The sequence below is a fragment of the Terrapene carolina genome, unplaced genomic scaffold (assembly GCF_002925995.2).
Source record: "Terrapene carolina triunguis isolate 2854851 unplaced genomic scaffold, T_m_triunguis-2.0 Scaffold715, whole genome shotgun sequence".
In the NCBI taxonomy this organism is placed as follows: domain Eukaryota; kingdom Metazoa; phylum Chordata; order Testudines; family Emydidae; genus Terrapene; species Terrapene triunguis.
Genome location: NW_020665066.1, coordinates 60,928 through 88,756, shown reverse-complemented (window position 1 = coordinate 88,756; position 27,829 = coordinate 60,928). Strand labels below are relative to the sequence as shown.

The following is a 27,829-nucleotide window of genomic DNA, read 5'->3' as shown; positions in this document are numbered from 1 at the left end:
GGGGGGGAGGGGGCGGCCGGAGGCTTTTTCGCCTGGGGTGGCGAAAAAGCCAGAGCCGGCCCTGGTCTGAATTGAGAAATATGCTAAATGTGCAACAGCATACAAATTCTGCAATACTTTAGCAATATCCTTTGGAATAAATGGGAGTTTTGTGTGCATAAAGGCTGCAAGAATGTGAAGGAGAGGCACTCAGTTGTCTGATAGTTGCAGCTGTACAAGAATGCTTTACAGTATTTGCATTAAATAAAAAATTAGGTGATTTGAAACAGAACATAAAATCTGATCAGAATTAGAAAAACCTACAAGATTTTAACATTTTTATGAAGATTAATAACAAATAAGGCAATGTCTATAACAGTGTTGTGTAATTAGCATTTCCTCAATTCCCATTAAGGGTATACAGCTTTTCTCAGGTTAGGGCCCTTCGAATTACCGATTTCTCTGCTGTATTTCCATATCATAAAGAAAAGCATTGTACTTATTAAGGAGCTTTACTTCTGTTATATAGCTATATTCGTGATACTGTATTTGGAATGTTAAACCATAAATATATATAATTTTTTACTTATTTAGTTTCACATTTTTTTGTATTAGAATATTTTTAACGTGTCTGGTGGGCCGTCTACAGATTTAAAAAAATAACTGATGTTTTGATTTCTGCAGCCCAGAGAAGGAAACCGCTGTTGACACAGAAGTCAGGTACAATATTTTAAAACCTAATTGGAAAGAACATCAGTCTCCTATTAATGAGTAGCAACTATTGGGCCTCCTGGGAAATCAGATCGAATTATTTTACTTTCTGTGCAGCTGCTGCAAGCTTTAGAACAGATGAAAACAAACAGAAAAGCAATTAAGCGTGTAGACCTTTTTTCGGTATAAATTAGACAATGATATAAATGGATGTTTCTGCGTATTCATAGGTGGTAATGCAGCAGCATTCTACTACCCTAGGATGTGAGTCAGCCTGGAGGGAAAAAAAGCAGGGACTCAGTTTATTTCTTGTAAAAATGAAAGAGTGGCACAGACTGGTATAAAGACCAACACAGTGCATGTTCCTCCCTCAGATATGCCAGGGAACTTCAGTGCTGACTTGGAATGTTTTTGCTGTATCAGTAGTAGACGTTCATGAATTTTGCAAAAACTTGAGAAATGCTCAATCTAAATTTTGACCCAGGGCTCCAGAAGCACAATAAAGGGTTTGCAACATACTGTATCTCATCTTTTCACCAATTCTAACTCCACAACATTTTTTGTGTGTTGTTTTTTGTTTGGTCAAATTTGGTGGTCAAAACTTAAGCATCTGCATCCATATATAAACAGCTAAATAAATGGCTTTATTTTCAGAGTTGCTAATTATGTACATTGACTTGAATTGACTTCTGAAAATCAGGCTTGAATATGGACTTGGGTAAATAATTGAAACTTTTGACCTATGTTCCTAAATGATACATCAATATGGAATTGACTCTGAGTCAACTGGGTACTCTCCAGTGAAGTTAATGGTTTCAAATGATTATTCTTTTGATTTCAATGAGAGGTTTGAATTAGCAGTTAGATTCCTTATGAGAGATACTATGGGCTTGGGCATAAATTTCTCATGCAGGTAAGAGTTCACGAGAATTTTGCCCATGTAATAAATATGGGATCTACCCCGTGTGTCAACCTGATCTCAGCTTCCAGTTAAGAAGAATTGGATTTAAAGAGGGTGAAATTCACCCCTGTGCAGAGAGCCAACACAAGTCCTGTGGGCCACTAAAGGGCTCAAAATATGGGTTAAATGGGACTTAAGCAGTGTCCCTGTGCTGGTTCAGCGTACATGGGTGAATTTCACCCACAGTGTGCTAGTCTCCATAGCAATGTTTTGAAAGACAAAACACATTTCCCATGAGACTTTCCCCCCTGAAACATCACAATCACGCTAACAATTAACTATTTAGAAAAAACTAATTTGCAGTAACCTTTCAGCAATCTTCAGAACGTGCACAATTTTAAGCCACAGCAAGTGAATGGGAGACACTTTGGACTTTAAAATGAATTGCTGAATATATATTAATCCTATAACATATGCACTGATTTCTTCTAAAAATTATTTACACCTCTACCTCGATATAACGCTGTCCTCGGGAGTCAAAAAATCTTACCGCGTTATAGGTGAAACCGCGTTATATTGAACTTGCTTTGATCCACCGGAGTGCGCAGCCCCGCCCCACCCCCAGAGCACTGTTTTACGGCATTATATCCGAATTCGTGTTATATCGGGTCATGTTATATCGAGGTATGGGTGTATATGTAAACTTCACACTAATTTAACTAATGGCTTCTTTTTGAGTTAGGACTGAATGCCTGTGAGGAGTTAGACCTAGTAGTAAAGGGATTTTGAGGTTCCATTTCAGCTGTGAGCCAAGAATATTCATCAAACATAATTAAAATTCCAACTGAGTGTGTACTTTTTGTGTTCAGAAATGATGTCTAGAATGTACTAATAAAGCCTTTTGGGTAGCATAACACTGTCCTCTCAACTCCTCAAAGAAACTTGTGTCTCATAAAAATTTCTAGGCAAGTCTTGTGAAGATTTGACAGAAGATCAGGGCAGATGACCTCAGTTTCTGATAAGAAAGGTGCCCAGTACACTTGGCTGTCAGCACATGATTTGAATTGCATTAATGTCCAGCTAGAAGAGGAGTGATGAAATGGCTGCTCCAGCAGACAAAGATGGTGATCTGGGGAAGGCAGGCAACATTTTAAAAAGGGAAAAAACTATTTAATTTAAATAAAACACATCAGGCCAAATCTTGCTGATCTTACGTTGGTGAGCAGTCTCATTGAAACAGACTTCTTGAATGAGGAAGGGCACTGGGGGTCAGTACCCTATATTTATCCAGGAACTGTCTGGCTACATATGTGGGAATTAAGGTCTTGAATCTTACAAGGTGCTGAGAGTCCTCAATTTGTATTAAAGTCAGTACAGTCAGGCCGACTCTGTACTGAGGTAACCTCCCACCCAGTAATGGAGGAGGTACCATGGTTTATCACTGGTGAGAAACCCCTAGCAACCATGCCTCTGAAATACTGGGGAGTGGGAGGAGTGGAGGACCAAGCCTTCTGTGGTGATAGACTGGGTGTACTCTCTGAAACCTGCAGATTCTTGAGGCTGACCCCTACCTACTTGTTGCACAGTGAGGGCAAACATTGCATTTGGTGGGACAAAATGGAGACAACTCCCCAAGGGGAATCTATCAGAGTCTTCCTCGCTACTAGCCCTCTCCTATTACTTTTTCTATGTTATGGGGCAGCCTGACTCAAAAATATTTTACTTGAGAAATCCAAAGAACTATTATTATATTGGGAAAACACTGTGTTTATTTTGTTATCGTTTGTTTGTTTTTTGAACTCCTCAAATATGCCTTTTCAAAATATCCCTTTTGTAATGTATTATGTATTCCTCTGTGATACCTGTCTGGTCAGCTGCTATACACTTTCTATTAGGCTCTCAGAACAATGCTGTAACTAGACTTCCTTGCATTTGCTGGCTTGCCTCACAATACCCTCATTACTCAAGCAGAATATGCTGTGTGTTAGCTTTCTCTTAAACTCACGTCAAAGAAGAAAATAAATTAGGGAACAAATGTATTTTTCCATTCAAAATCTTTGTTAGGAAAACAATGGCAATGTGCAAGAGGGGTTCTAATTATATAACATTTCTTTGGTGAGAGATGTGATATGTGGAAAATTCATTTGTCTTAATGAAGGGAAATAGAAAGGTTGCATTAGTGAAGACTCATTACCAGTTTCTGCGTTACATGTTTGTTTTTTGTTTTGTTTTGTTTTTTAATTGTACTGATGAGGTGGGAATTCCTGTTTTTCCAGGAAAAGAGGATCAGTGGCATATGCCTCACAGAAACCATGGCTGCTCAATGCTACTGTGGAAGAGAATATCATTTTTGAAAGCTCCTTCAACAAACAAAGGTAACATGTTTCAGCACCCCGCCAATAAAGGGAAGGGAAAGATTAATTGCCTTTCACAGAGACAACTGCATTAGCTGTTTATGGCTAACAGGTCATATTCTCCTCCTTGGTTACCTGGTTTGCCAATAATGGTGTCTTGGTATGATGCACGGCATGGTCAGGTGACCCAGGGATCTCCTTCTCGCCAGCAGTCCTGTGTTGACAGCAGACATAATATTGCTTGTTGAATGCAAGAGGGAACTTCTAGCTATTTAGATAGTGGTCCATGTCCCCACAACAGACATATGTTCCTGAGAGAGAGGATAGTCATCCACTCAGCGGGCTCAGTGGCTCTGGACCAAATTCTGTTCTCAATCACTCTGATTTTACACTAATGTAATGGAAGAAGAATTGGGTGTATTTTATCTGCCCCGATATGAGACAGACACAATGGGCCTAATTCTGATCCAATTTGTCCTGGTTTAATTCCATTGACTTCAGTGGAGATACTCCTGATTTATATTGGCATAAGCGAACTCAAAATCAGTCCCAATGCCTTCAGTCACAGCTGCTCAGATGGTGCCCCTCCTCTCCTACTCCCTCTGACGGGGGGGCTCCAAGAGCTTAAATGAGCCCTTTGGCTTCTGTGGGAGGAGAGGAGAATTTGGTTCATTTTTCTAAGAAAACAGAGTAATGCTCCTGTAAGGCTGAGACGCTGGAACTAAAGTTACTCATTTCATTGCAAAAGAATCCAGTGTTTCCGTCAGATTACCCCACAATAAATGTCCAATGATAACATTGTTTCAGCTAATTGGGCTACCCCAGAGATACACATGCCATTACTGACATTTATTATTCAATACTGAACCACCTCTTCACAAGAAAACTGTGAAAACTCCTTATAATTTCCCCGATATATGACATTGTATTTACCCATGTCTTACACTTCCAGAGCCAGCCTCTCTATTGTGTACTGTCTGCCCCATTTGTGGCATTTGTAACTTCTGCTCAGTACTGTTGGGAATAATATCAGTGTTACAATCTTTTAGGTTGTATGTTGGAACCCTGGTTTTTTATTACAAATGTAACTGCACTTTAAATAATGCTGTTTTGAGGGAGGAAGCTGGTGTGCCAGCAAAAGTAATTACTAGACAACCCATTCTGTGTTTTTTGAAAGGAGAACATTAAACAAACACTTCAGCTCCAGGTCTGGGGCCATCTGTTAGGTGAACAACTGACCATATGTTTCTGAGGCATACATTTACAAACTGCTTCTTCAGCCAGATGTATTTTGATATTTGATGTATTTTGATCAATTTGTTGTGAAAGTATATGTATGATAAAAGTTCAGCTGACTTCGTAGCACATGGAGATACACCAAAAAATTCATTTTAGGAGCTTTTGTTCCTTCCAAAGGACATCTATGTGTGATGCACAGTATTTAATAGACCAGAGTGGCACTTTTGAGTAAACTCTCTTGTAAGTTGATCTTGAAACTTTTTTAAAATTTAAAAATTTGAGATGTTATTGACGATAAGTGGTATGTTTGTGCTTAACCTGGGTGGATCAGCTAATCTTTGAACTCTGGTTTTTTACATTCTGAAATAGCATTTGGCATTGAATCTCTACTATTATTGACTTTGGAAAGGAAAGAGGGAGTAGCAAAAAAAATGCTATTTGAAAAATAAAAATAGTTTGAGTAGGGTTTTTTTTATTTAAAGGGGTCTTGCTAAGTGCTCTATTGCAACATTTTTGTTTCCAAATGACTGTTTTGCATTGCCCAGGAGATTAAATAGGCCAAATTCTGCTCAGATTTAGACCCCGTGCAATCATTGACTCCAGTGGAATTGCATGGAATGAAAGTCAATGACAAATCTGGCCCCGGTGGCTTCTGAATCTAGGAATGTTGTCATGTGTCCCTTCATTTTTACCACCAGTGCCCTGCTCTCTCTATCTTGGCTGCTAGGGTTCCATCCAATAAAACAGTTGAACAAGCTTAATTAGAAATATTGATAGAATAACCCCACTTGATTGAATAAGATCTTTACAAGTTCCCTGTTAACTTGAAACCTAAAAAGTCTCTTAAAGTGAGTTAAAAATAATATCAGGTGCTCCTGAGTAGAGCTGGCTGGGAATTTTCCAGTGAAATGATTTTTTGTCAGAAAATGTCGGTTTTTCAAAATTGAAACTTTTTGCAGGAAAGGACTAGTTGTTAAGAGCGTTTCTTGGGTCAGAATGGAATTTCTGGTCAAAATGAGAGAGAGAGAGAGAGAGAGAAACTCCAGAACAGAATCAGCAGAGCAGGGACTTGAACATGGATCTCCTGTATCCCAGCTGAGTCCCCTGAGTACTGGCTATTGGCTATTTTGGGGTCTCTCTCACTCTCTGTTCTTCGTTGTTTATTATTATTATTTATTTGGGGTTTTTTGGTGGAAAATTTTTGAAGATCTCCATTTTGTTCCAATGTGGAACAGGGAAAAAAATGTAATCTTGAAAAATTTTGCAGGACAGAAAAACCGTTTCCTAGCCATCTCCACTCCTGAGTCCCTCTCCCAATTTTGGTGGCTATACAATCACATTGTATGTTTTTACTGTTTCTCCCTTGTTTCTGTGAAAGGCCCACACAAACAGAGGAAACTAAGGTCCTGATGCTGCAAACAAGTAAACCTTAAAGAATAACAATGTGTCATAAAAGAACCAGTGCCTGCTCTGCCTATTTTTAGCCTTTGAATATTTTTAATTGGTCTGGGGAGCTGGCCTAAGGTGCTTTACTAGCCAAAATGTCATTTACTTGACTATGATTGAAAGGGATTCCATTAGAACAATTAGTGCCTAACAAACAAGTCTTTTCCACCGTGTGACTTTTTACAGCTGGTTAATCTTTGCTCCTATGCAGGTAGAAAGTGTGTTTCTCTGGCAATATCTGTGTGGATTTTGCATTATCTTTTTTGTTTCCACAGGTACAAAGCAGTGATTGATGCTTGCTCCCTTCAGCCTGATATTGACATTCTTCCTCATGGAGACCAAACCCAGATTGGAGAGAGGGTCAGTAACCCTCTACACAGGATTTGTTTTTGTGTTTTTTCTTTAAATCGTTTCAGTACTCTAGTTGCCAAATAAATCTTTGAGTTAAATATACTTTTGGATCATTAGTCTGAAAGCTCATCGCTTGGTAAATATGGGAACATTGCTGTTTGTGTGAAATGTGCTGGTTTAAATGTTCTGCTATCAGAATGTTTTATTAGTCCCACAGTCGCTATATGAAATATCAGTGCCCAAGCGTCACTCTTTGCAGTTTGGTGTCTACAGGCATATAATAAAAATAAAACTTTACAGTTTTAGAGCACCTTCCATCTGAAGGTATCAAGCTATTAACAAACATTAATGAATTAAGCCTTGCTATACCCTGGTGAAGTAGGAAAATGCTAATACATTGCAGCTGAAGAAACCAAGGCACAGAGATAAGTAATTTGCTCCAAGCTACACAGTAAATCTGTGAGATAAGGTGGATGAGGTAATATCTTTGATTGGACCAACTTCTGTTGGTGAGTGGTACAAGTTTTCAAGCCACACACAGCTCTTCTTCAGGTCTTTATCTGAAGAAGAGCTGCTTGTGGCTCAAAAACTTGTCTCTCTTGCCAACAGAAGTTGGTCCAATCAAAGATATTACCTCACTCACGTTGTCTCTCTAACATCCTACGGCTACAACTACACACAGTAAATCTGGGTCAGGGCTGGGAATAGAACCTAGATCTCTCATAGCCACCAGATTATGCTTCATCTCAACATAGTCTGATACTGTGATTAAAAATTGCCTCATGTAATTCAGTTACCTAGTATAATTATGATACCTTAGATAAATAATATAGCATCACAGCATTACACAAACCTTCACATGCCTCAAGAATGTTCTCAAACCAATGTTTCTGAATAAATGATTGGGGGAGTGCCAATTAAAATGTAATTTTAAAAATTGCTGCTACCTTTGCAAGAAAAATAAATGTGTTATGGGCAAACTCTACCCTTCCTTTCCACCCGACCCGAAGCTGAAAACGTCATTTAGTTTATACGCCCAGCTCAAGGACAGAGTGTCCAAAGGTCATCTGCAAACCCAGATCTCTTCAGTAGCGCCACCAATGCATCATGACCTTCTTGCTAAAAAATGAGCCTAAGGACTAAAGTTAAACTGTTAAGACCTTATTTAAGCACCTGAACAAATGGTCTGGTTTTTCAAAAGTGTCAAGCACCCAGCTTTTCCCATGGAACTGTATATGCACATAAGAACTTAACTTTAGCCACCTATTTTTAAAACATCTTGGTCTAATGCACGAAAAATTCTCCGCTGATGTTGAAGTACATTTTGAGTGAGGACAAAGAACATTAAAAAGTCAGTTCCAGCTGCTAGTAGCATACAACTGAGGTCATCTAAAAGTTTCCTCTTACCTTGTAGGAGGAAATCTGGAACATCTCAGAAAATCAGTGTAATCTGCATTGCAGTTGCATTTGCTCAATAGCAATGAAGGCTTTAACGATTTTACAGTTGTGTATATATGGCCCAAAATTCATAGTAGAGCATTCCAGATATCAAGGCAATTAGTATGCTGTTTTCCCAAATGAACTGTAGGGATACTTTTTCAAAAGGATATGTCTGGGTTCTTTCACTCCATGGTGTCTTCTCCACAAAAACTTCTAACAAAGCAAAATTTGAGTATTCTGATTTTAGAACTGGATTAGAGATTTTGTGATCAATTTATTATTTTTTTTATCTGTTTACTTCCAGGGTATTAATCTTTCTGGAGGGCAGCGCCAGCGCATCAGTGTGGCAAGAGCACTTTACCAGCAGACAAATGTTGTGTTCCTAGTGAGTAGATGCCATTATGTCTGAGCTGTAAGTTGCAGCACCAAGTATACTCATTCAAAATGTTTAATGGGCAGCAAATTAAATTCTGCTCCACTGAACCAAAGGGGTAGTCGCAATTGAAATGTGCACTACTTTATTTTACATTTATTATAGCTGGGATACCCAGGGAACAGACCCCCCTCCCCCCATAAGTACCACAGATAGATCTTAAGATAAATAAATGTAAATAGAAATCATGGATTTGATCCTTCACTTTACACTGTGGCTGGGAACGTGCCTCCCAGCCTGGGTAGACAGGCTCAAATTAGTGCACTAAAAATAGCAGTGTGGATGTTGTGACATGGATGGCAGCATGGGATAGCTGCCTGAGTCCAAGTCCCTCTGACCCCTGGGTTTGAGCTTGGGTGGCTGACCCATGCCATCGACCATATCACAACGTCCACACCACTCCCTGCTGCAATATAGACATGCCCTCCTCAGTTTCTATTTGAAATGCTGCTTTGACGACTGCATTTATTTTTGGTACTTCAAGATTTTATTTGAGCTAGTACATTTCAAATCTTGACAGCAGTATTTGTAAAAATTCCTAAATTCTCATCCATAAAATTAAGATTGTCCTGTGCCTAAGGCATCTCTTTTCTTTGTGGAAACAAGCTCTCTGCCCATCCTGAACTGTTCTCTGCATATTTTGCCCCAACCCCAATGGAGCTACTATGGGGAGAGGGGAATGGGATTAGGTCCTTGGATTAGTATGAGGAAGAATCAAGTAATCCCCCCCTCACTAATGGGTTTATTGATTCTCCTAGCTGATAGTTTCCCTTTTGAGCTCAGCTTTCAAGTGTATGACCCCTTTAAAGTCCTCTGTACCAGCCATGTCATGTGGAGTCAGGAAGGCACTACATATCAGACAACATCCCTAAGAGCCTGGGAGGCAGATTCATAGGCCTGTCTTTATGAGAAGGCCTCATAGCAATTATGTGGCTTCCCAATGAGTGAAAACCCTTTCACAACATAGCACAAGTAGAGCTGCATTGTCCGGCCAAGTGCCACAGTGGAGCAGGGCCAATATTGGGCCATAAATTGCCTTTGTCTATCACGAAGAGTACAACATTGCATATGTAGCAGGCATGCACGAAAACCATAGTTAAGGAAGATGATCAGTTTTGATCCAAATCCATAGAGCAAGGGAATTCAGCATTTCACCTGACAACTTCATATACATTTTTTTAACCCTGCACAGTGTTTTAGATGTATGGTTCCCATGGACTTTACTTGGAACTGGGTGACTAAAACTCCATGCAAAGATTTGAGAATATACTCTGTCAGGGTGTGAGGTTACTGTAACATATGTGTGACCATACCTGGTACCTTTGAATTTCCTTCATTTCTACTCTTCATTTTATTATATTCTGATTTATTACACCCTCAAAAATCATCTCTACATCATCATTGCTTCTAGATATTTTAAATTATTTTTATTGATTTTTGTAAATGTACCAATACAACAATAAATATATTAAATGTAATTACAATATGACATTATTCCAAAATTCAGTGGGGGAAAAAGTAAGGGTGTCAGATTTTCAAAAGCATCTAGCTTTGACCTAACTCTGCCTCCATTGAATTTGATTGCAAAACTCCTATTGATTTCAGTGGGATAGAACAGACTTAACTCAATGCTCAGAGAGCCAAATTCCACATTCCACATAAAAAGAATCAGTATAATTACCTTAATAAACAATATCTAGTGGGAAGACAATGTAAATCCTACCAGTAATATCAGTACCACCTTCCACATGCTATGTTCATAATTCTCAAATGAATAAATCCTCAATAAATGTTAGATCTTTCCTCAAGTAATCAAATACAAATCAGTGAGTCAATAGGACAGAATTAATCTAATTTTAGCCCTTAAAAGCAATCAGCTGGTCAAGATCATAGAACTGATCAATCTTTCTCTCTCAGTGGTTTTTCAATAGGGAAATTTCTCTCAGAGGTGGGAATAGAAAACTCACAAGGGAGCAAGTATGTCACCAAGGAAATCAAGATGTGCTTATACTCTGTTTCTCTGGAGGACTTCAAGTCAGGCACACCATAGTTTATGTTAGGCCTAAATAGGGGCTTGTCAGTACTGCAGCGCTATGTAGACAAGCCCTTAGTTACACCAGTATATCAATATCTGAAGTGTGCAGGTAAATAAACTGGCAGTTACTCTAAGACTCAGTAAACCACAGCACAAGTCTAGCTAAAATTACCATCTTTCAGCTTAGTCATTGCAAAAAAATAATTCATGCTTTGTTGCCATCTATCTGAGAATCCCCTGCCACTGCAAAATATTGATTTACTGTTAATCTTCTCCTCCCTCTGTGTTGATCTAACTGACTTAACTGAAGACAGCACTAGTGTTAAAATATATCACTTCCATTAAATCCTGTAAAGGCTTGGCTGCAGCAATATGGCATGTACTTAATCTCTTTTCCCGTGGCTAGGACGATCCATTTTCTGCACTGGATATCCACTTAAGTGACCATCTTATGCAGGAAGGGATCCTAAAAATGCTAAGGGAAGACAAGAGGACCATTATCCTGGTCACCCACAAACTACAGTACCTGCCACATGCTGACTGGGTAAGAAAGCTGTCATTTTTAATGTTGAAATTGAAAAGTGACTTGTAAGTGACTTCTACTGCTATAAAATAAACATTACTGAAAATAATCTTTTTGCATTTCTGTATCAACAGGACTGCATAGGGAGAATGTGTATTATTAACATTTTCAAAATTGACTAGTGATTTTGGGTGCCCTTTAATTTTTTGATTCTCAACTTGAAACACCTTAAAGGGGCCTGATTTTCAGAGGGTGGGCAATTCTGGAAATTGGGTCCCTTTTAAGGCATCTCAAGTTGAGCACCCAAAATCACAAATCCCTTTTGAGAATCTGGTCTACATGATGTCCTTTAAACAACTGAAGCTATTGGAATGATACATCTGTTTATATCTTTGACATCATTATGCAGTTGTTTTATTACCACAGAAGAAAACCATGATAAGGAGATTGAGTCAAAAGAAGACACTAAGGAAAAAAATGCACACTTCTTGGCCTTCATTTGTAGTAAATAACATATTGAGATGGGCACGTTCCCTTTCAAAATAATTCTGGTTATTTAGGTAGTTATCTATTTTATATCTTGTAGCTGATAGACAAAATAGAAGTAGCACTTTTATGTACAAATACCAAAGTTTTGTTTGTTGTTTTGTTTTGTTTTTGATCAGGTTGCACACTTCTTCATTGTGTTGTTATCTTGCACTGGCAACACATGCCTTCCTGACCACAAGGATTGATTATTGTAATTACTTCTCCTAGCAGGGCTTCAGTCACTTGCAATACATATGTAATGCAGCAGCACAGTTATTCTCTGGCCTGAGCAAGCATTCTCATACCACTCCTGCCCTTGCATTCTTCATACTGGCTTTTCATAACGTTGCAGATAGATTTCTAAGCTGGTACTGTTGGTTTTTAAATCTCTTTATAATGTCTGCTCTGACCTCATCCTTGGGTCATTTACGGCTAGGTCTACACTACAGCGGTGTTCCGACCTAAGATACGCAACTTCAGCTACGTGAATACCGTAGCTGAAGTTGCGTATTTTAGGTCGGCTTACCTGGTGGTGAGGACGGGGGAAAGCCGACCGCTGCCGCGCTGCCGCCGACTCCGCTGCCGCCTCTTGTCGAGGTGGATTTCCGGAGTCGACGGCAGAGCGATCAGGGATCGATTTTACCGCGTCCTCACGAGACGCGGTAAGTCGATCCCCGATAAACCGATTGCTACCCGCCGGATCGGCGGGTAGTGGAGACGTAGCCTACCATCATCATGCTAAGATAAGCAAGCAATTCTGCCTTTGCTGTGGTGGTCCCTAGGATATGGAATTCCCTCCTTCTAGACTTCTGTCTTAGTCCATCCCTTCCCATTTTTAAACAACACCTATACGCATTTTTTCCAAAGATGATTTTTTAAATAAGTACAACAATCAAGTTTTCAGTGAAAAATCCAAATCTGAAATATTTTGGTCAAAGACTATAATAATCCAATGCACAAATGTTGCTGTGGTGCCTCAGGGGAGTTGTAGTTTGGGTGCCTCGAGCTCCTATTCTCTATAGACTGGGCTCCCTGTCAGACTACATGTCCTGTGATCCACCAGAGTCCAGCCTGTGGTGAAGGGAAGCAATGCATCATGGCAGTGATGCATCATGGAAGATGAAGTCTAGGTGGTTCAAAATTTTTCAGTTTTCAGGCATTCATTTTTCAATGAAACTTTTCCATAGAAAACAGACACATTTTGAAAAAGTGTTTGTTTTTCAATGGAAAATTGGGTTTAAAAAAACGTTTTGACTGAAAATTTTTGACTAGCCCTATGATGAGAGTTGCTGAATACCCTCAGCTCCCATTGACTTCAGATGAAGTTGTCAGTTCAAGTCACTGAGCTTCATTTCCTTCAGCTTTCCTCAGAGTTAATCAGAAGTAACTCTGCTGAAGTTACTGGAGTTACGTTATTTTCAAACTTGTGCAAGTGAGATCAGAAGGAGGCCCATTGACTTGAAATCAATAGGAGTTGAGAGGGCCCCCCATTCTTCAGGTTTGGACCAATGTAACTATAACAATTTCCTCCAAAAAGGTGTGTTTCTTCCATCTAACGTTTACTGTTTGGAAAGCTTTAATAACCAAAACCCCACTGCATTTCCCAAAGGCCCATGGTGGCAAACAGACTGTGGAACCAGAATATTTACATGTAATTTCCTGCATGAAGGACCAAGGTGCTGGGCACAGCATGTAGCTAGAAGTCTGTGTTTTCATTTTTCAGTGGTGACAGCTCTAACTTGTCAATTGTTATCTTGTTAATAAACTGTGTTTAGAGAGAGTTATAAGCTCCCTGTATCTTCCATCATCCTCCAGGGAATGGTACGCTAGGAACAAAGAATGAAAAGCAATCTGTGTCATTAATATGAGGCATAGGATGCTGAGGTGTGTTTTTAAAGGGAATAAGAGTTGAAGGATAAACAGGGTTGGTTTTTTTTAAGAGAGAGATTAATTCTCAGAAACAGTAGCTTATTTCAATGCAGAGGCAAAACTCTGTCCAGGCACCACCGTATCTCAAACTAAGGTGATATAAATAAAAAATGAAAATGAACAGACTTGAATATCCACTGCCTGCACTTTGTATGGTTATTTACGTCTGTGCAAAAGGGGTATAAAATATTATCAGGTCAGAATGATAGTGTTTTGCACCCCCTTTGCGCAAGGGGTGATGCGTATAATAGGTGTAAGGTGGTGGAGAATCAGACCCAGTGTGCCTAATTCTGTTCTTTTATGCTACTACAATGGCACTGACTTCACTGCATAAATAAGAGCAGCATTTGACTCATTCCCTATTCTCATGACACACTACAGAAGAGGTGTCATTATCCCACTTTAACAGTAGGGTTAATTGTCTTGCCCAATGTCATGTAGCAAGTCAGTAGCAGGGAATTAAAGTACAGGAGTTCCTGGCTCACTCGCTCGTCTTTATACACTCTAGGACCAGCTAAGCTCCTTGTGCTGGGGACCATCTCTTCACATATGTTTGCATAGCACCTGGTACAGTGGGGTCCCAATACTCAAAGGGACATGTGAGCATTTTTGTAATTCAAATGTTAGTCAAATGCCATATTATGTACTTTCGGTGCCCAAACTTGTTCTCAGTCCACTAGCTCATGCCACCCTCTTTAATTATAAAAATTAGCACACCAAGCAAAGGATTTTTTTTAAGGGAAATATGCATTTGTGATAAAATAGAGACATTCTGAGAATCTGTTGCCTTAAACTCACTGTGGGAAGCTCTTCTGCTGAGTAGCCTCAATTGCTGCTTACTCTCATTTTACATTTTTTTTAAATATTTCAACCTGTGAGAACTAAAAAGAGGTCTTTTTAAAAAAATCTGTTTTATGCAATAAGATAAATTCAACTAAATGTGGCTTGTGGGGAGGTTGTGCTGCATACCAAATTGTTTTCACGTAATATGCCATATCATTGAGCCATATCATATCTAAGAGTGTCTCATGCTGACTACAACTGATGGTGCTTGAAACATAATACATGCCATCCTACAAATGAAGCAAAAATAGATGCAGTTCTGGCATACATGCTGTGCATGTTCAAAGCAAATGATGCCATGATGTAAGGGCAAAGGAAGGCATATGGAACCTGGCATTCAGAGGCTGCTGAAGAGGAGAGGGAATTTCCTGTGTCATTTGGAAATAACAAATGTAGTCTGTGGGTGAGGAGCCCAGAATGCCAGCAGACTTTGTGTGGGCTCATATCCTGAGTTTACTTACTCCATTAAAGTGGAATTCATGTTTGGAGCGCTGAACATAAGGGGCTTCATCCTGCCCTGCAATAAATCCTTTTGTGCCACTCTACCATAAAGGAATCCTCAGCAGACATAAAACCAGAAGAGCTGGCTCTAAAACAGCTCCTTCTGCCCATCACCTGTGGAGTAGGGGGCTTATAAGGAATGGGAGGGGGCCTGAGCATTATATGCTTTAGTAATCCTGGGTCAATGGAGCAACCTACAAGGTACCATTCCTGGACAGTACAATTTAAAACAGCTGAGGCTGCTCTAATTTATTCTGGTAGCTGGAAGAAGCCCTAGCCAGTCCCAGGATTGGGAGGAACAAAAAATTAACCCCCCCCCCTTTCTGGTTCACCACGCTCAGCTCAGGTGGCACATCAGAGGATTGAACCAGTGTTATCCGTGCTTGGATTTCAGCCATGATGCTTGCCAAAGCTCTGAAGATTCTGGGGATTGTAACTGTGAATAAGATCCCCATCCCTTCTGCCGGTGACAGCTATTGTGAAGTATTGGGTCCATTCTGGAGTAAAAAATGAATGCCTCCCCGAGGAAGGGCGAGTTGCTTGTTTCTCTTAAAGAAGGGAAAGGGGAACAACTGACTAAGGGGTAGCTAAATCCTTGGCAGCACTTCACAGCCCACTCTGAGGTGGGAATGACAGAGAGGCTGGGGTTTGCTAAAATGGGAAGTGTCTTGAGTCATAATGTCAAGTAGAAACAATGAGGAGTCCCTGTGGCACCTTAGAGACTAACAAATTTAGGATATCCTCCTTCCTTTATGTATCCATGCTGTCTATATTGATCTGTGGAATAGTATTGTTTTTTTAATTTTTTGTACAGTGCCCAGATCACTGGATATAAATATAACCAAATATCTCCTTGACAGTTTGTATTCCTAACTTCTTAGATCATTACAATGAAGGATGGTACCATTCAAAGAGAAGGGACACTCAAGGACATTCAGAAATCAGAGTCTGAGCTCTTTGAACACTGGAAAACACTCATGAATCGACAGGACCAAGAACTGGAGAAGGTTTATTATGTATTTTTTCTCAGCATCTTAAAAAATATATTCCTTATGTGGTGAAGCATTTTAAATTGAAAACATTAGTAACACTTTGTGTGTGTGTGTGTGTGTGTGTGAGAGAGAGAGAGAGAGAGAGAGAAAAACTTTATATCTGAATGTATCATATTTTCTCCATACTAGGTAGGACCTACATCCACCCTTTTTAGTGAAGCCCTATGGGGAATTTTCTTGCATGAGGAGTATGGAATTGGACCATTAAGTAAAGAGAAAATTGAGTTAGTGACATGTACAGGAATAATTATGCTGCAAATGGAAACGTTTGTTAAATTTAACCATTGTACTGTTTTTAATTTTTTTTTTTAATTCTTATATAACAGCCACAAATGATAATTAGACTAGATCTTGTTAATTAAACTATTACGAGATAGGAAGATCCGGCATCTGACACTATAGTTCTTACTCAGGCAGGTGCTTCCTTCCGTGGGAGCTTTGCCTGAGTGAGGTCTGCAGAATCAGCCTCCAAAGATGGAAGGAATTCATGTCCTGACTGTCACTGTTTCAGGGGAACGTCACCTGTATTCCTTCTCTGTGGTCTACTCCAGGAGTACCCAGTCAGGTTTCAGGACTCCAGCCATGACCTGAATCTGGGAGGGACCCGGGCCCATGTCCCACTCTCTTCTGATGTGGGAGGGGAGGGAGGAGGAGGGGAGTTAAGACTGCACAGCCCCCTGCCTTACACTGTGAATCCTGGCAAGTCAGTCTGCCTAACAGCAAGAACCTGTACATTGCTTTCTTTCCAAGGGCTGTGAACTGTGTATTGCCAACAGTTGCAAGTTACCACACAGCTTTCTCATTTAATCTTAAATTAAAAGAATTACAGAGAAAATATATTAATAAATACACAGATTTAAACACACACTAAACACAACAGGGAACACCCATCAGTCTTATGGGGTCCTAGTAGGCCAAAGGCCTCCCAAACCTTTAGCAGAATCGAGACCCCTCAGAGAAAAGTTCATGTCCATTTGCTGGCTCTGAAAGAAGGTCCTGTTTCAGTTCAAGCTCAACTTTTTCTACCAAAAGTGCTTTATTTGTGTCCCGGTCTCTGCCCAATTTGGACCAGTATAGGCAAGACACGTCCAGAGTTGTACCACTCTCTGGGTTGTTTATAGTTTCAGAGACTAGCCTTAAATACAGCCCACACTTCTTTTTAGTTCCAGGAGGAGCTGTAGTAAGCCTCTTCCGTGTAATAGAATAGCAAATAAACCACTCATAGACTTAATACAATGGTCCCCCAAAGGTACTGCATGGGGTTTCAGTGTTTGTCACACTGACATTAATGTCATTTGCATGATTTATGCCTTTTGGATTTAAAAATAGACGGCACATCAAACATTCATGAGAGCCAATTGTAATCCTCTCCCTTCCTTTTTACTGACACACTGATTTGAAAATACATTTTATGACATCTGTAATTTTAAAAAACTTTATCAAGTGAAGCCACATGACTTGTCCTGCTTTTAGGAAACTATAATTGAAAGAAAACCTGTTTTGGAGAGGAAGAACCTCAGGAGGACCAGGTATTCCCGAGAAGCTCTGCTAAAAGATGATGAAGAGGATGAAGGTAAAATAATTTTTCTAAAAGGGCACCCTGAGACCCAGTGCTGACTGCATTGTCGTTTTACAGTTCAAACTGTTTTAGATAGAATCAATTCACAAATTTCAAGTTAGAAACAAAATCAGTCTTTTCCAGGAGGGACTGTGGTCTGGTTCTTTATGTGGATCCATGGTTCCTAAGAGTTACATACTAAAACTGGGCTTTAATTGCTAGTTAAAGAGAGCAATCTGAAGGTGCTGGTTAACCATGGCCTTGTGAGAGCTGTCAGAATTGTTCCCACAGGATCTCTGATTTGGAAAAGCATCCCTAGTGAGGAAAGCTCTAAAGCACATACTTCATTTTAAGCATCTGCTTCACTCCCATCAAACTCAATCAGACTTAAGCATATGCTTAAGCATAACCATGGGCTTCTAAATGCTTTCCTGAATAGGGATAGATTTAAGAAAGTGCCTACATGCTTTCCTGAATGGGGGCTTTAGTAAACTTTCCAACAACAATACACAAGAGTTAGTGGGCCCAATTTTTTGATGGTGTAAAAGAGCACAGGTCCACTGACTTTAGTGGAGTTTTGTCCAATTGCATTAGCAGAAAATCTAAGCCAGTATTGTTTGGACTGATTTGTTTCGCAGTTCAAAAAATATCACTACATTTTGAAAATATTTTGTCCCTTTTTTCCAGTCAGGAAAATGCGCACACAAAAATAATCCCATATTTGATTTGGAAGTTAATATAGGAAATAACAAAGGTTGTTCCGCAACTTGTAATTTATGGTTCTGGATTGTAGAAGCCTCAGGGCAGAGAAGGTGTATCCATTCTCTCTGTACTAGGCCATGCACCCTTATGGCGCGATAGATTGTGTAATTTAAGATATTGTGCCCTGATACTGCAATTAGCACGTGGGCTGAATACTACTCCTACATAGAGCCCTAATGACTTCAGTGGAGTTTTGCATGGATATAGCACTGCACCCACACACTATCAATTGCCGGATTTGTTAGTGGCTCAGAGCAGGGACTGTGGCCCATACTATTGTCTATGGCTGAGGAGCACACAGTGCAGTTCAGGATGGGGGATGCAAACATGAGGCTGCTCACCTTATGACCCCTAGCTGCCCCTACGACCAGAGGAGCGCAAAAGTGGTTTTAAGACACCTCTCTTCTGCTCAGATGCACCAAAATGAGCTCTGAGGCACATGGGAATCTGCCTCTTTAGCTTAAAAAATCATAGAAGCATTTGAATTTCAAATAGGCTGCTTGCTGGAGATTTTCCTGTTCCTTTTTCAAGAAGGAAATAGAATCATAGAATATCAGGGTTGGAAGGGACCTCAGGAGGTCATCTAGTCCAACCCCCTGCTCAAAGCAGGACCAATCCCCAACTAAATCATCCCAGCCAGGGCTTTGTCAAGCCTGACCTTAAAAACCTCTAAGGAAGGAGATTCCACCACCTCCCTAGGTAACCCTAGGTAATAGAGTATCCACAATGTATTTAGAGCTATCCATGTGTATTAAAGTATTTGAATGTTTATTTGACAAACCTACCAGAACATTTAGGGGGGAATTTTCTATGCCCACAAATCCTACTGTGCATATATTAATTTATTAGCAGTTATTTAAGAAACTTTTGTTTCATGAAAACTAATTTTAGGTGAGCCTCAGAAGCCATAATAATGTAGCATTCATATACCCATGCTATTTCTTTCATAGTGATAGTCATGCAAAGGTTATATTTTCTTCTGGATTACAAATAAATTAAGTTACAAAGATTAAATTATTCCAAGCATGTATAAATCATGGCATCTGGAAAAAAATTCTGAGTACCTTTTAAATAATTAAATGCTATCTGAATGTGAGAGAATGGATGAATTAAAGATGAATAGCTAGTGCCAGCTGAATTTACAGACCTATCTATAGCCTGGGAACACTGGCTTATGCTTTTACCTAGAAAAGAAAATCACTGTTTTATTTCATTATTATCAAGAAAATCTTGAACCAGTAAACTATAAATGTCACAAATACATTGGTGTAAAGACATTGATTATTGAGGGCCAACTTTTCCTTCACTTATGACCATGCACTTATGTCTGACTCCAAAGGTGTTGTGCTGGAAACTGAGGCGGTAATTTCACCCTAAAACTGTATTCCATTCAGTAAGCTAAGCATGATGTCCATGTATGAAGATGCAAGTGCTCCTTTACTCGCTTTCTCTCCCCTCTGATATTAAGTTAAATCTCCTCTCTTCAGTTTCAAGCTGTGTGCAACCCCCACCCCAGCCTTCATCTCTGATCTTATTGCCTCTACACAAACTCCTATTCCTTATGTTCCACCTCAGTTTCAATCTTGACTGCTGTCTTATACTACTTCTCCTATCTCCCACTTCGCTCCATCTCATGCAGTCCCTTATGCTTGGAATATTTGCCAAGTGCCCACTCCACTCCTTCAAAAACAACTCTGATCTCCTGCTGGTTCTGTGAGGAATATTTGCTATAATAATCACCCTGCAATTTGTGAGTGTTCTGCACTGCATTTTACTTGTTCCTTTAAAATGCAATTTGTTGGCATATTTGTTTGCCATATTTAACCCATCAGAGAGCATGTTCATTTACAGCATTATGGTTAGGATTCTGCAAAGCTCCTAAGCACCAGCCTAGGGACTTTGCTGAATTGGGGCTTACGTAAGTAATAGATAAAAATGTGTAACTAACAAACAGATGCATTGATGAAAAATTCATGGCATGTGAATAGTTTGAATTGTCCTTTTATTTTGCAATTTGGCACCTGCCATTTGATATGGGAAAAAATGAATAGAAAAGGTTTCCAGGGCAATGTTACAATCCAACAGTCTTTTTTCCCCCCGCTGATTACAGAAGAAATAACAGAAAGCGATGATGATGACAACCTATCTTCTGTGCTACATCAGAGAGCAAAGATGCCTTGGCGAGCCTGTGGGAAGTACCTCAGCTCAGCAGGGATTCTGCTCTTGCCTTTACTGGTCCTTTCACAGCTCTTAAAACACACAGTTATGGTGGCTATTGACTACTGGCTTGCAAAGTGGACATCTGATGTCATTTCTGCAAAGAGTGACGTAGAACAAAAGAATTGTTCTGCATGCCAGGTACCGTACTTCTAAGTCAGTTCTTTTATTTGACAAAGAAACATCTCCCAGTGCTAACTTCTGCTTGACCAATGACATGCAATATGCTATATTCCTACTAAAATGTACATCACAGAATGTTTTCAGGGCCATCACATTTTCGGGGGCGGGGGGTGTTTTTGTTTTTGTTTTTTAGTTTCTCTCTCTCTGCTCTTCTTTTCTTTTTGCCACCCTTAGCATTGCTTGACAGACTATGTTTGCATCTCTAAAATAGTCTTAATAGAACTTACAGCTCTTCCTTTTTTTTTTTTTTTTTCTTTCTGTGCTGCAGCACTCTGGCTGCTGGTAGAGCATTCAGGCTGAGTTTCTTAACAAGCGGGAACAAAGATCTTTCAAAATGAACTGTCCCGGGTTATTCTTCTTTGATTGACTTTATCTTAATTTTGCACAGAATGGTAGGCTTGCCTAAGATTGGCAAGGTGTGACATATACAGTGCAGTCATGCATATTTCCATCCCATCCTCCTTTGGCATTAAATTACCAATAATCACTAATTTACCTTGCTAATTGCTCAGGTGAACCAGAGAGTCACCTCCCAGGGGATTTTATCCTGCCAAGGAAAAAAAGGCATCATTTGTGTTGAACAACATCGTCGTAATTAACGTATTTTTTAAGACAGACTAATTAACCATCCCCATGGATCTGATACAACAATGACATTATTTCATTAAAATTCCAGTTGTCTTCTCTGAAGGGATTAATGTCTGTAAAGAAGCAGTCTTGACAATGGTCTAAATATGGTTTTAAACATTTTTCAATCCAAGGTATCACAAGTAGTGGCTGGATGGAAACCTAAGGTGAAATCCTGATGCCACTGAAGCCAAAGAGGAGTTTTGCTATTGACTTCAGTGAAGCCTTTGATTCATCCCTAGAGAATATTTTATTAAAGCCAAGTTTTAATGGGAAGTTATTAACAATTTATTTTACATTTTTATGGCCTCTCTCCAGCTCCCACTGAAAAGGGGCTACTACCATGTCATATTACAGTCTTTAAAGGTATCTGTTTCCCCAACTGGAAGCAACTAATGCATAAAATCCTTGGATTCTTTTTATGAGATTCCGTGGCTTTTGAATTTTTAATCTAATCCAAACAGCATATTTTCCTGAATAATGCTTAATTATGGCAGAGAATCATTGGCAAAACAAAATGGGGAAGCTTGTGCCGTCCCTGTTGTGTAGAGGAAAAGAGAACTTCTTCCTCAAGGCTGTCAATCCCACCTCCCCTTCTCTTAACGCAAACTGTATTTTAAATTATTAAAATATTAAAAACAATATTTTTACTTCTGTTTCTTTACTACTTAGGAATTTAATCATTCTCGCTATTCAAGGGTGTTCAGCATTCTCTGCTGCCTTGGGATTATACTGTGTCTTGTCACGTCAATAGCAGTGGAGTGGACTGGTCTAAAAGTTGCCAAAAAACTACACTATTGTCTGCTGAATAAAATTATTTTGGCACCAATGAGGTACTACTTTGATTCTAATGTAAGCAGTAGTGCAGGGTAGAGACTTGATATTCCTTATTTCAAGGCAGCCTTTCCTGTGCAGTTCCATTCTGAAATTACTATGAATAAAAAAAATGTGAAGTGGCTCACTGAAAGTCAATAGACACTACACATGTTTACACTATATAAAAATTCTACCTTCTGATTCAACAGATTGATTCCCCAGAGTCATATCTGCTGAAAATAAGTTTTTACTTCTTTTTACTCTTTTATACAAGAGAAAACAGGAGGAGGAGTCCATGAGCTGCAGATTCTATTCCATGATATTCATCATCAATGGAAACATTTGCTGAGGTATAAATATTTACACCTGAGCAACTCTGTTGAAGATAACAGAATGGAAGAAGTATCACCAAGGGTGTCATTAAAGATAGTGGGATTGCACAGGTGTCGCTGTGGTCCTAATTTGGCCTTTATAACTTTTATTTCTGGTGATGATGCATGAGAGGGAAAGAACCCAGCTTGACTGTCAGAGCCCAGGATATGGCTGGCAGTTAGAAAAACATCTTTTTATTTGCAAGCTTCATTTGACAAGGAAGTCATTGAGGGACAATAAGCATGGAATCCTACAATACTATTTTTGCAAACTTACTTTTCAGAATAGAACCACACTTTAAAGTTAACTCTAACGATGGAAAGGTGTAACCTTCATTTAATCTTTGTTTTATGTATGCATACTTAATGGATAGAATATAAAATTAACACTAAATAGAAAAATGAAATAGGCAGTAATAGAGTTAACATCCGCTCTGCATCCTTTTAAAAATCCTTTCTAAATTATTTGATATCCTTTGCTTCCTGTACTAAAAAAGGTCCCAATGACTTTGGTGGACTGTAACCTAAAATTCATACCTCCCTATGGTCACCTTGCTGTCATGTCCCCACAATAATTTCAGTTCATTTAAAATGTCATTAATCCTTTTACACTGATAATTTTTTCACTACTGTATGTTGCTATTCCAAGGAAAATTAATATGATCATGCAAGACTTGCAATTACATTTTGTCTGTATTTTTCCTCGTTGAGGAGTGCTTTGTGTGTGAGAGTAATACATAATTAAATAAACAAAATATTTCATATTATATATAATATATTTATAATATGAAATATTTTGTTTATTTAATTATGTAACTTGCATTGTGCAGGGAAGTCCTGTGAAATCTAGAGTGATGATTCATAGTGCTAGGACACAGTTATTCCTTTATTATGTCTGGTTTTGGAATGCAATAAGTTTGGGCTGACTTCAGCACAACAGAGACTATAGACCTATTACTCATTCCCCACTGTTATCAATAGATTGTGTTCCAGCTCAGTACAGAGCTAAAGAGAAATGGAAAGAAATGGGAAAGTATTTTAATATCTACTCGCGTATTAACTTTATGACCTTTCCTATTTACTGTCCATTTTAGATTTTTTGAAACAACACCACTGGGAAGCATCTTGAACAGATTTTCAGCTGATTGCAACACCATCGACCAGGTACAGAGACCAAATAAATCTATTCTCCAGAAATACATGCCAATTTTCCCCTATCGTCTTCAGCACAGAAAATGTACTGTCTGAATGCCGCCATGTTGTGTTAAGAGGGACCAAATCTCATTTAGCTATAACTGATCTGAGAATTTTGTTGCGTTCTGAATGCATTTTATATTTGTTTCCATTATGGCTTGCAGTGTTCAGAAAAAGGGAATCCTGTTTTTAAAATCCATGCTGAAATACTTGTTTGGTTAGAGGCTTTTCAGATGCTGGAGGGTCTTGGTTATTTTATTTCTTCTATAAAGAAATGTAAAGGGACACATTCTTGTCTCAGGGTTGGAGCACTTGCACCAGAATGAACTAAACAGATGTTTAGAGCACCTCCAACTAAACAGGGTACCTAGGATAGTCACAGGCCTTGAAGCTGACTGGTTATTAACGACATCTCTATTGCTAGCTGTGCAACATGTATTCTTTTGGAGGAATGTGCTGTGCAATGTATGCATGCAGAGGAGCTACATAGAAATGCTATCAGGTTTCCCCAGAATCCACCAGCCAGCTCAGAAATGTTAATCTTCAAAGTTATGGTATCCTTTTTTTGGTGAGTGGGAGGAGGAAGAATGAGATAAGATGTTGTCTTGTATATTACTCCTTTGTTTGCCTTACCTTTGATATTTAATGCTCTTTATTTATCCAGCACATTCCTGCTACCCTGGAGTGCCTGAGCCGCTCCACTTTGCTGTGTGTATCCGCTCTTGCTGTAATCTCCTACGTCACGCCAATGTTTCTCATTGCCCTGCTTCCTCTCGCTATCATATGTTATTTCATCCAGAAATACTTTCGAGTGGCCTCAAGGTAAGAGCATTGACTGGGCTCATTCTGGTATTCTGAAATTCATGGTCTGGTACCAGGGAATAGAGAGTTTTAAACTGGACCCTGCCAAGGCTGTATCCCTACATGAAAGCAAGTCAGGTCTATCACAGTAAAAATGTATCATTTTACAGCTGCATTGTTTATAACTATTAAATTAGAATTTCTGAGTGGGAGAAAAGTTTGTTTCCATCATTAAACAAATGACCATGCCAGAATTCACAATCCACAAAACAAGGGCCAAATGCTAGCTTCTCCAGTGGGGTTGAGCCTTAGGAGAAGTGTGAAGATATAGCAGCAAAGCAGAAATGGCCAAAGGCATTTAGCTTGACCAGGGCAGATGGAAATGAAAAGTTCAGGGATCAAGGAGGAAAATTGAGAAGTGGAGCTTACTCCGCATCAGTACCACAGTTGCCTCTAAAAGATGCAGCATGCACTCACACCCTCAGTTGCTACTAGATGCCAGCAGGCCCATAAACAGTTGGGAGACCTCAACAATATCCCTATTTCTGTCTTTGTCCCTTTACAGCCACGTAGATCCCCTCTCCACAGTGTTCAAGGAGTGCGAGTGGAAGCCTTCTGCCTAGATCCTGCATATGTGTCCAAATTGAGAAGGGGCTACCTGCGCCCTTTCCCACTTCCTGCAGGACTAAACAGAATTTAACTTTACATAGATCATCAATGCCTACATTTATTTGGTGGTTATTGCTAAGCAGTGTAACAAAAATCCATTGCTTATATTCATTTGAGTTAATTGAAGCCAGAATGGTGTTTCAGAAGTAAATCATTCCACATGAGAAACTGGAATATAGGAACAAGGTGCAGGTGGGGGTGAAGTGCAGTAAGACCTCCCAGAGCTCCAGCACTGTGTGTTTGAGTTTAGTAAGAACGATCCTCCTGCTTTTCTAGGAGTATCTGTCTTAGTGCAAGAGTTCCATTAGTAACATCTCAGAGTCTTTGCATTTGAAATTCTGCCATTTTAGGCTCACGGGCATGAGATTCTGTTCTGTAGATGTTCCATTTTACTCCCCAAGACACTGTAGTGCCTGTTTCAAAAGGATCACTGTACTATTAAAACTGATTTTTCTTTTTTAAATCATTTCCAGGGACCTGCAACAGTTGGATGACAGCACCCAGCTGCCATTACTTTGCCATTTTTCAGAGACTGTGGAAGGTTTAACCACTATACGAGCTTTCAGGTATATTTTTGAGAAAAAAATTGTATTCTGTTTTGATATATATTAGATATAGGATATATGTCATGAACGAAATGTTCAGCCTGCCCTTAACGGGGCACCCACTTTTACACCTCCGGTTTTGTAGGTGCAGATAATTATAGTTTGGGTCACTTAGAAGTTTAAGTACCTAACTGCATCAGTAAATGGACACTTAAGTGACCTAAAATGTGGATGCCAATAATTTCAGAGGGGGGCAAAATTGCAACCCCGGTTATTTGATCCACACTTGCAAGAATGGAGGCTGGTGGCTACAAATCTGGGCATTTATGAAGAATTTAAATAACAATGCAACGATCTTTAAGTCCTTGCTTGCCTGACTAGTCCTTGGCCATAACCAGGCCACCCAGATGGGGGGGCAAGTGGGGCAATTTGCCCCGGGCCCCACAGGGGCCCCCACGAGTATGTCGGAGGCTCCCCCCGCCTCCGTCTTCCCCCATGCCCTGGCGTCTCAGCTGGTAAGTGGGGCAATTTGCCCCAGGCCCCGGGCCCCACAGGGGCCCCCACAAGAAAGAATATAGTATTCTATGGTATTGCAACTTTTTTTATGGAAGGGGCCCCCGAAATTGCTTTGCCCCAGGCCCCCTGAAACCTCTGGGCGGCCCTGGCCATAACATCTATTTAGACCTTCAGAAACAGCTGAGGAAGATCTAATAACACACCTGAGTTGTGCTTCTGTATTACAAATATTATATTCCCTGAGGTATGCCAGTCAAAGTTCTGCCAAACCTACCAGCTGCTTCCCCAAACCCCAAAGCCAGTTAACCCTCTTCCAAGCCCCTGTCTCATCTACACATACACATATGTTGCAAGTTAACATTGCTGCTGACAACTCACCTTTGGAATTCTATAATTCTTTGTGAAAACAATGAGGAGTCCTTGTGGTACCTTAGAGACTAACAAATGTATTTGGGCATAAGCTTTCATGGGCTAGAACCCACTTCATCAGATGCATGGGTTCTAGCCCACGAAAACTTATGCCCAAATAAATTTGTTAGTCTCTAAGGTGCCACAAGGACTCCTCGTTGTTTTTCCTGATACAGACTAACACAGCTACCACACTGAAATAATTCTTTGTGGTCATTCCTGTACAACCTTAATGTTTCATTTACATAATTGTATAATACTTTTCATCCACAAAGTTATGAACCTATAGGGTCTTTTGCATTTAATTTCCTTTCTTTTCTGTTTTATTTTTTTAAGAACAGAAAAAATTGAGATCAAAAACATATTGCCTGTATTTAATTATGTTAGTATTTAAATTGTCCCAGTCAGGCTCTGAACTTCGTAGCTGAATGAGAGTACAGTATGCTGGCATTTTGCTGCTGTTTGGAAATCAGCATAGTATTTCTCAGTATTAATTATTATGATTTTGCTTGTTGTTTGTTTAAGTGCCAACAGTCTTCTCTAGTTTATTGGTATGTGTTCCCCTGTGTGCCTCATTATGGAAATTTATTATTCCATTCTGGTTTTAATCCTTGCTTTTCACTTTGTCTCTTATCCCAGTCCTATTCTACTCTGGCAGAAATTGAGAGATTTTGTGACCACTAGTGCTGCACTGCTTCAGATTTTGCTACAATAAATCACTCCTAATACCATCTCACTGATACCCTTGGTTGTTTAGAACACTCCCTCGTGATTCCCCCTCCTCCCTGTCACCCTGAAATGAACTGCTCCGGCAAAGCCTGTTCAGAATTTAGGGAGCTTGAAATCCCAGGCTAACTGATGAATCTTTGCCCCAAACAGCAGGAGACATTCAGTAGG

At 39.6% G+C, this 27,829-nt stretch overlaps 1 protein-coding gene across 1 annotated transcript in view; it reads left to right on the top strand.

Moving 5' to 3' along the window:
* The window catches only part of ABCC8 (ATP binding cassette subfamily C member 8), a 134,979-nt gene that overhangs the window by 87,143 nt on the left and 20,007 nt on the right, over positions 1-27,829 (top strand). The window contains exons 18-29 of the mRNA XM_026660158.1: positions 664-699; positions 3,868-3,966; positions 6,906-6,990; positions 8,726-8,806; positions 11,296-11,433; positions 16,095-16,220; positions 17,739-17,838; positions 20,696-20,943; positions 22,285-22,445; positions 23,894-23,963; positions 24,658-24,815; positions 25,937-26,029. Of these exons, the coding sequence (XP_026515943.1) occupies positions 664-699; positions 3,868-3,966; positions 6,906-6,990; positions 8,726-8,806; positions 11,296-11,433; positions 16,095-16,220; positions 17,739-17,838; positions 20,696-20,943; positions 22,285-22,445; positions 23,894-23,963; positions 24,658-24,815; positions 25,937-26,029 (1,395 nt within the window). The remainder of the gene's footprint in view (positions 1-663; positions 700-3,867; positions 3,967-6,905; positions 6,991-8,725; positions 8,807-11,295; positions 11,434-16,094; positions 16,221-17,738; positions 17,839-20,695; positions 20,944-22,284; positions 22,446-23,893; positions 23,964-24,657; positions 24,816-25,936; positions 26,030-27,829) is intronic.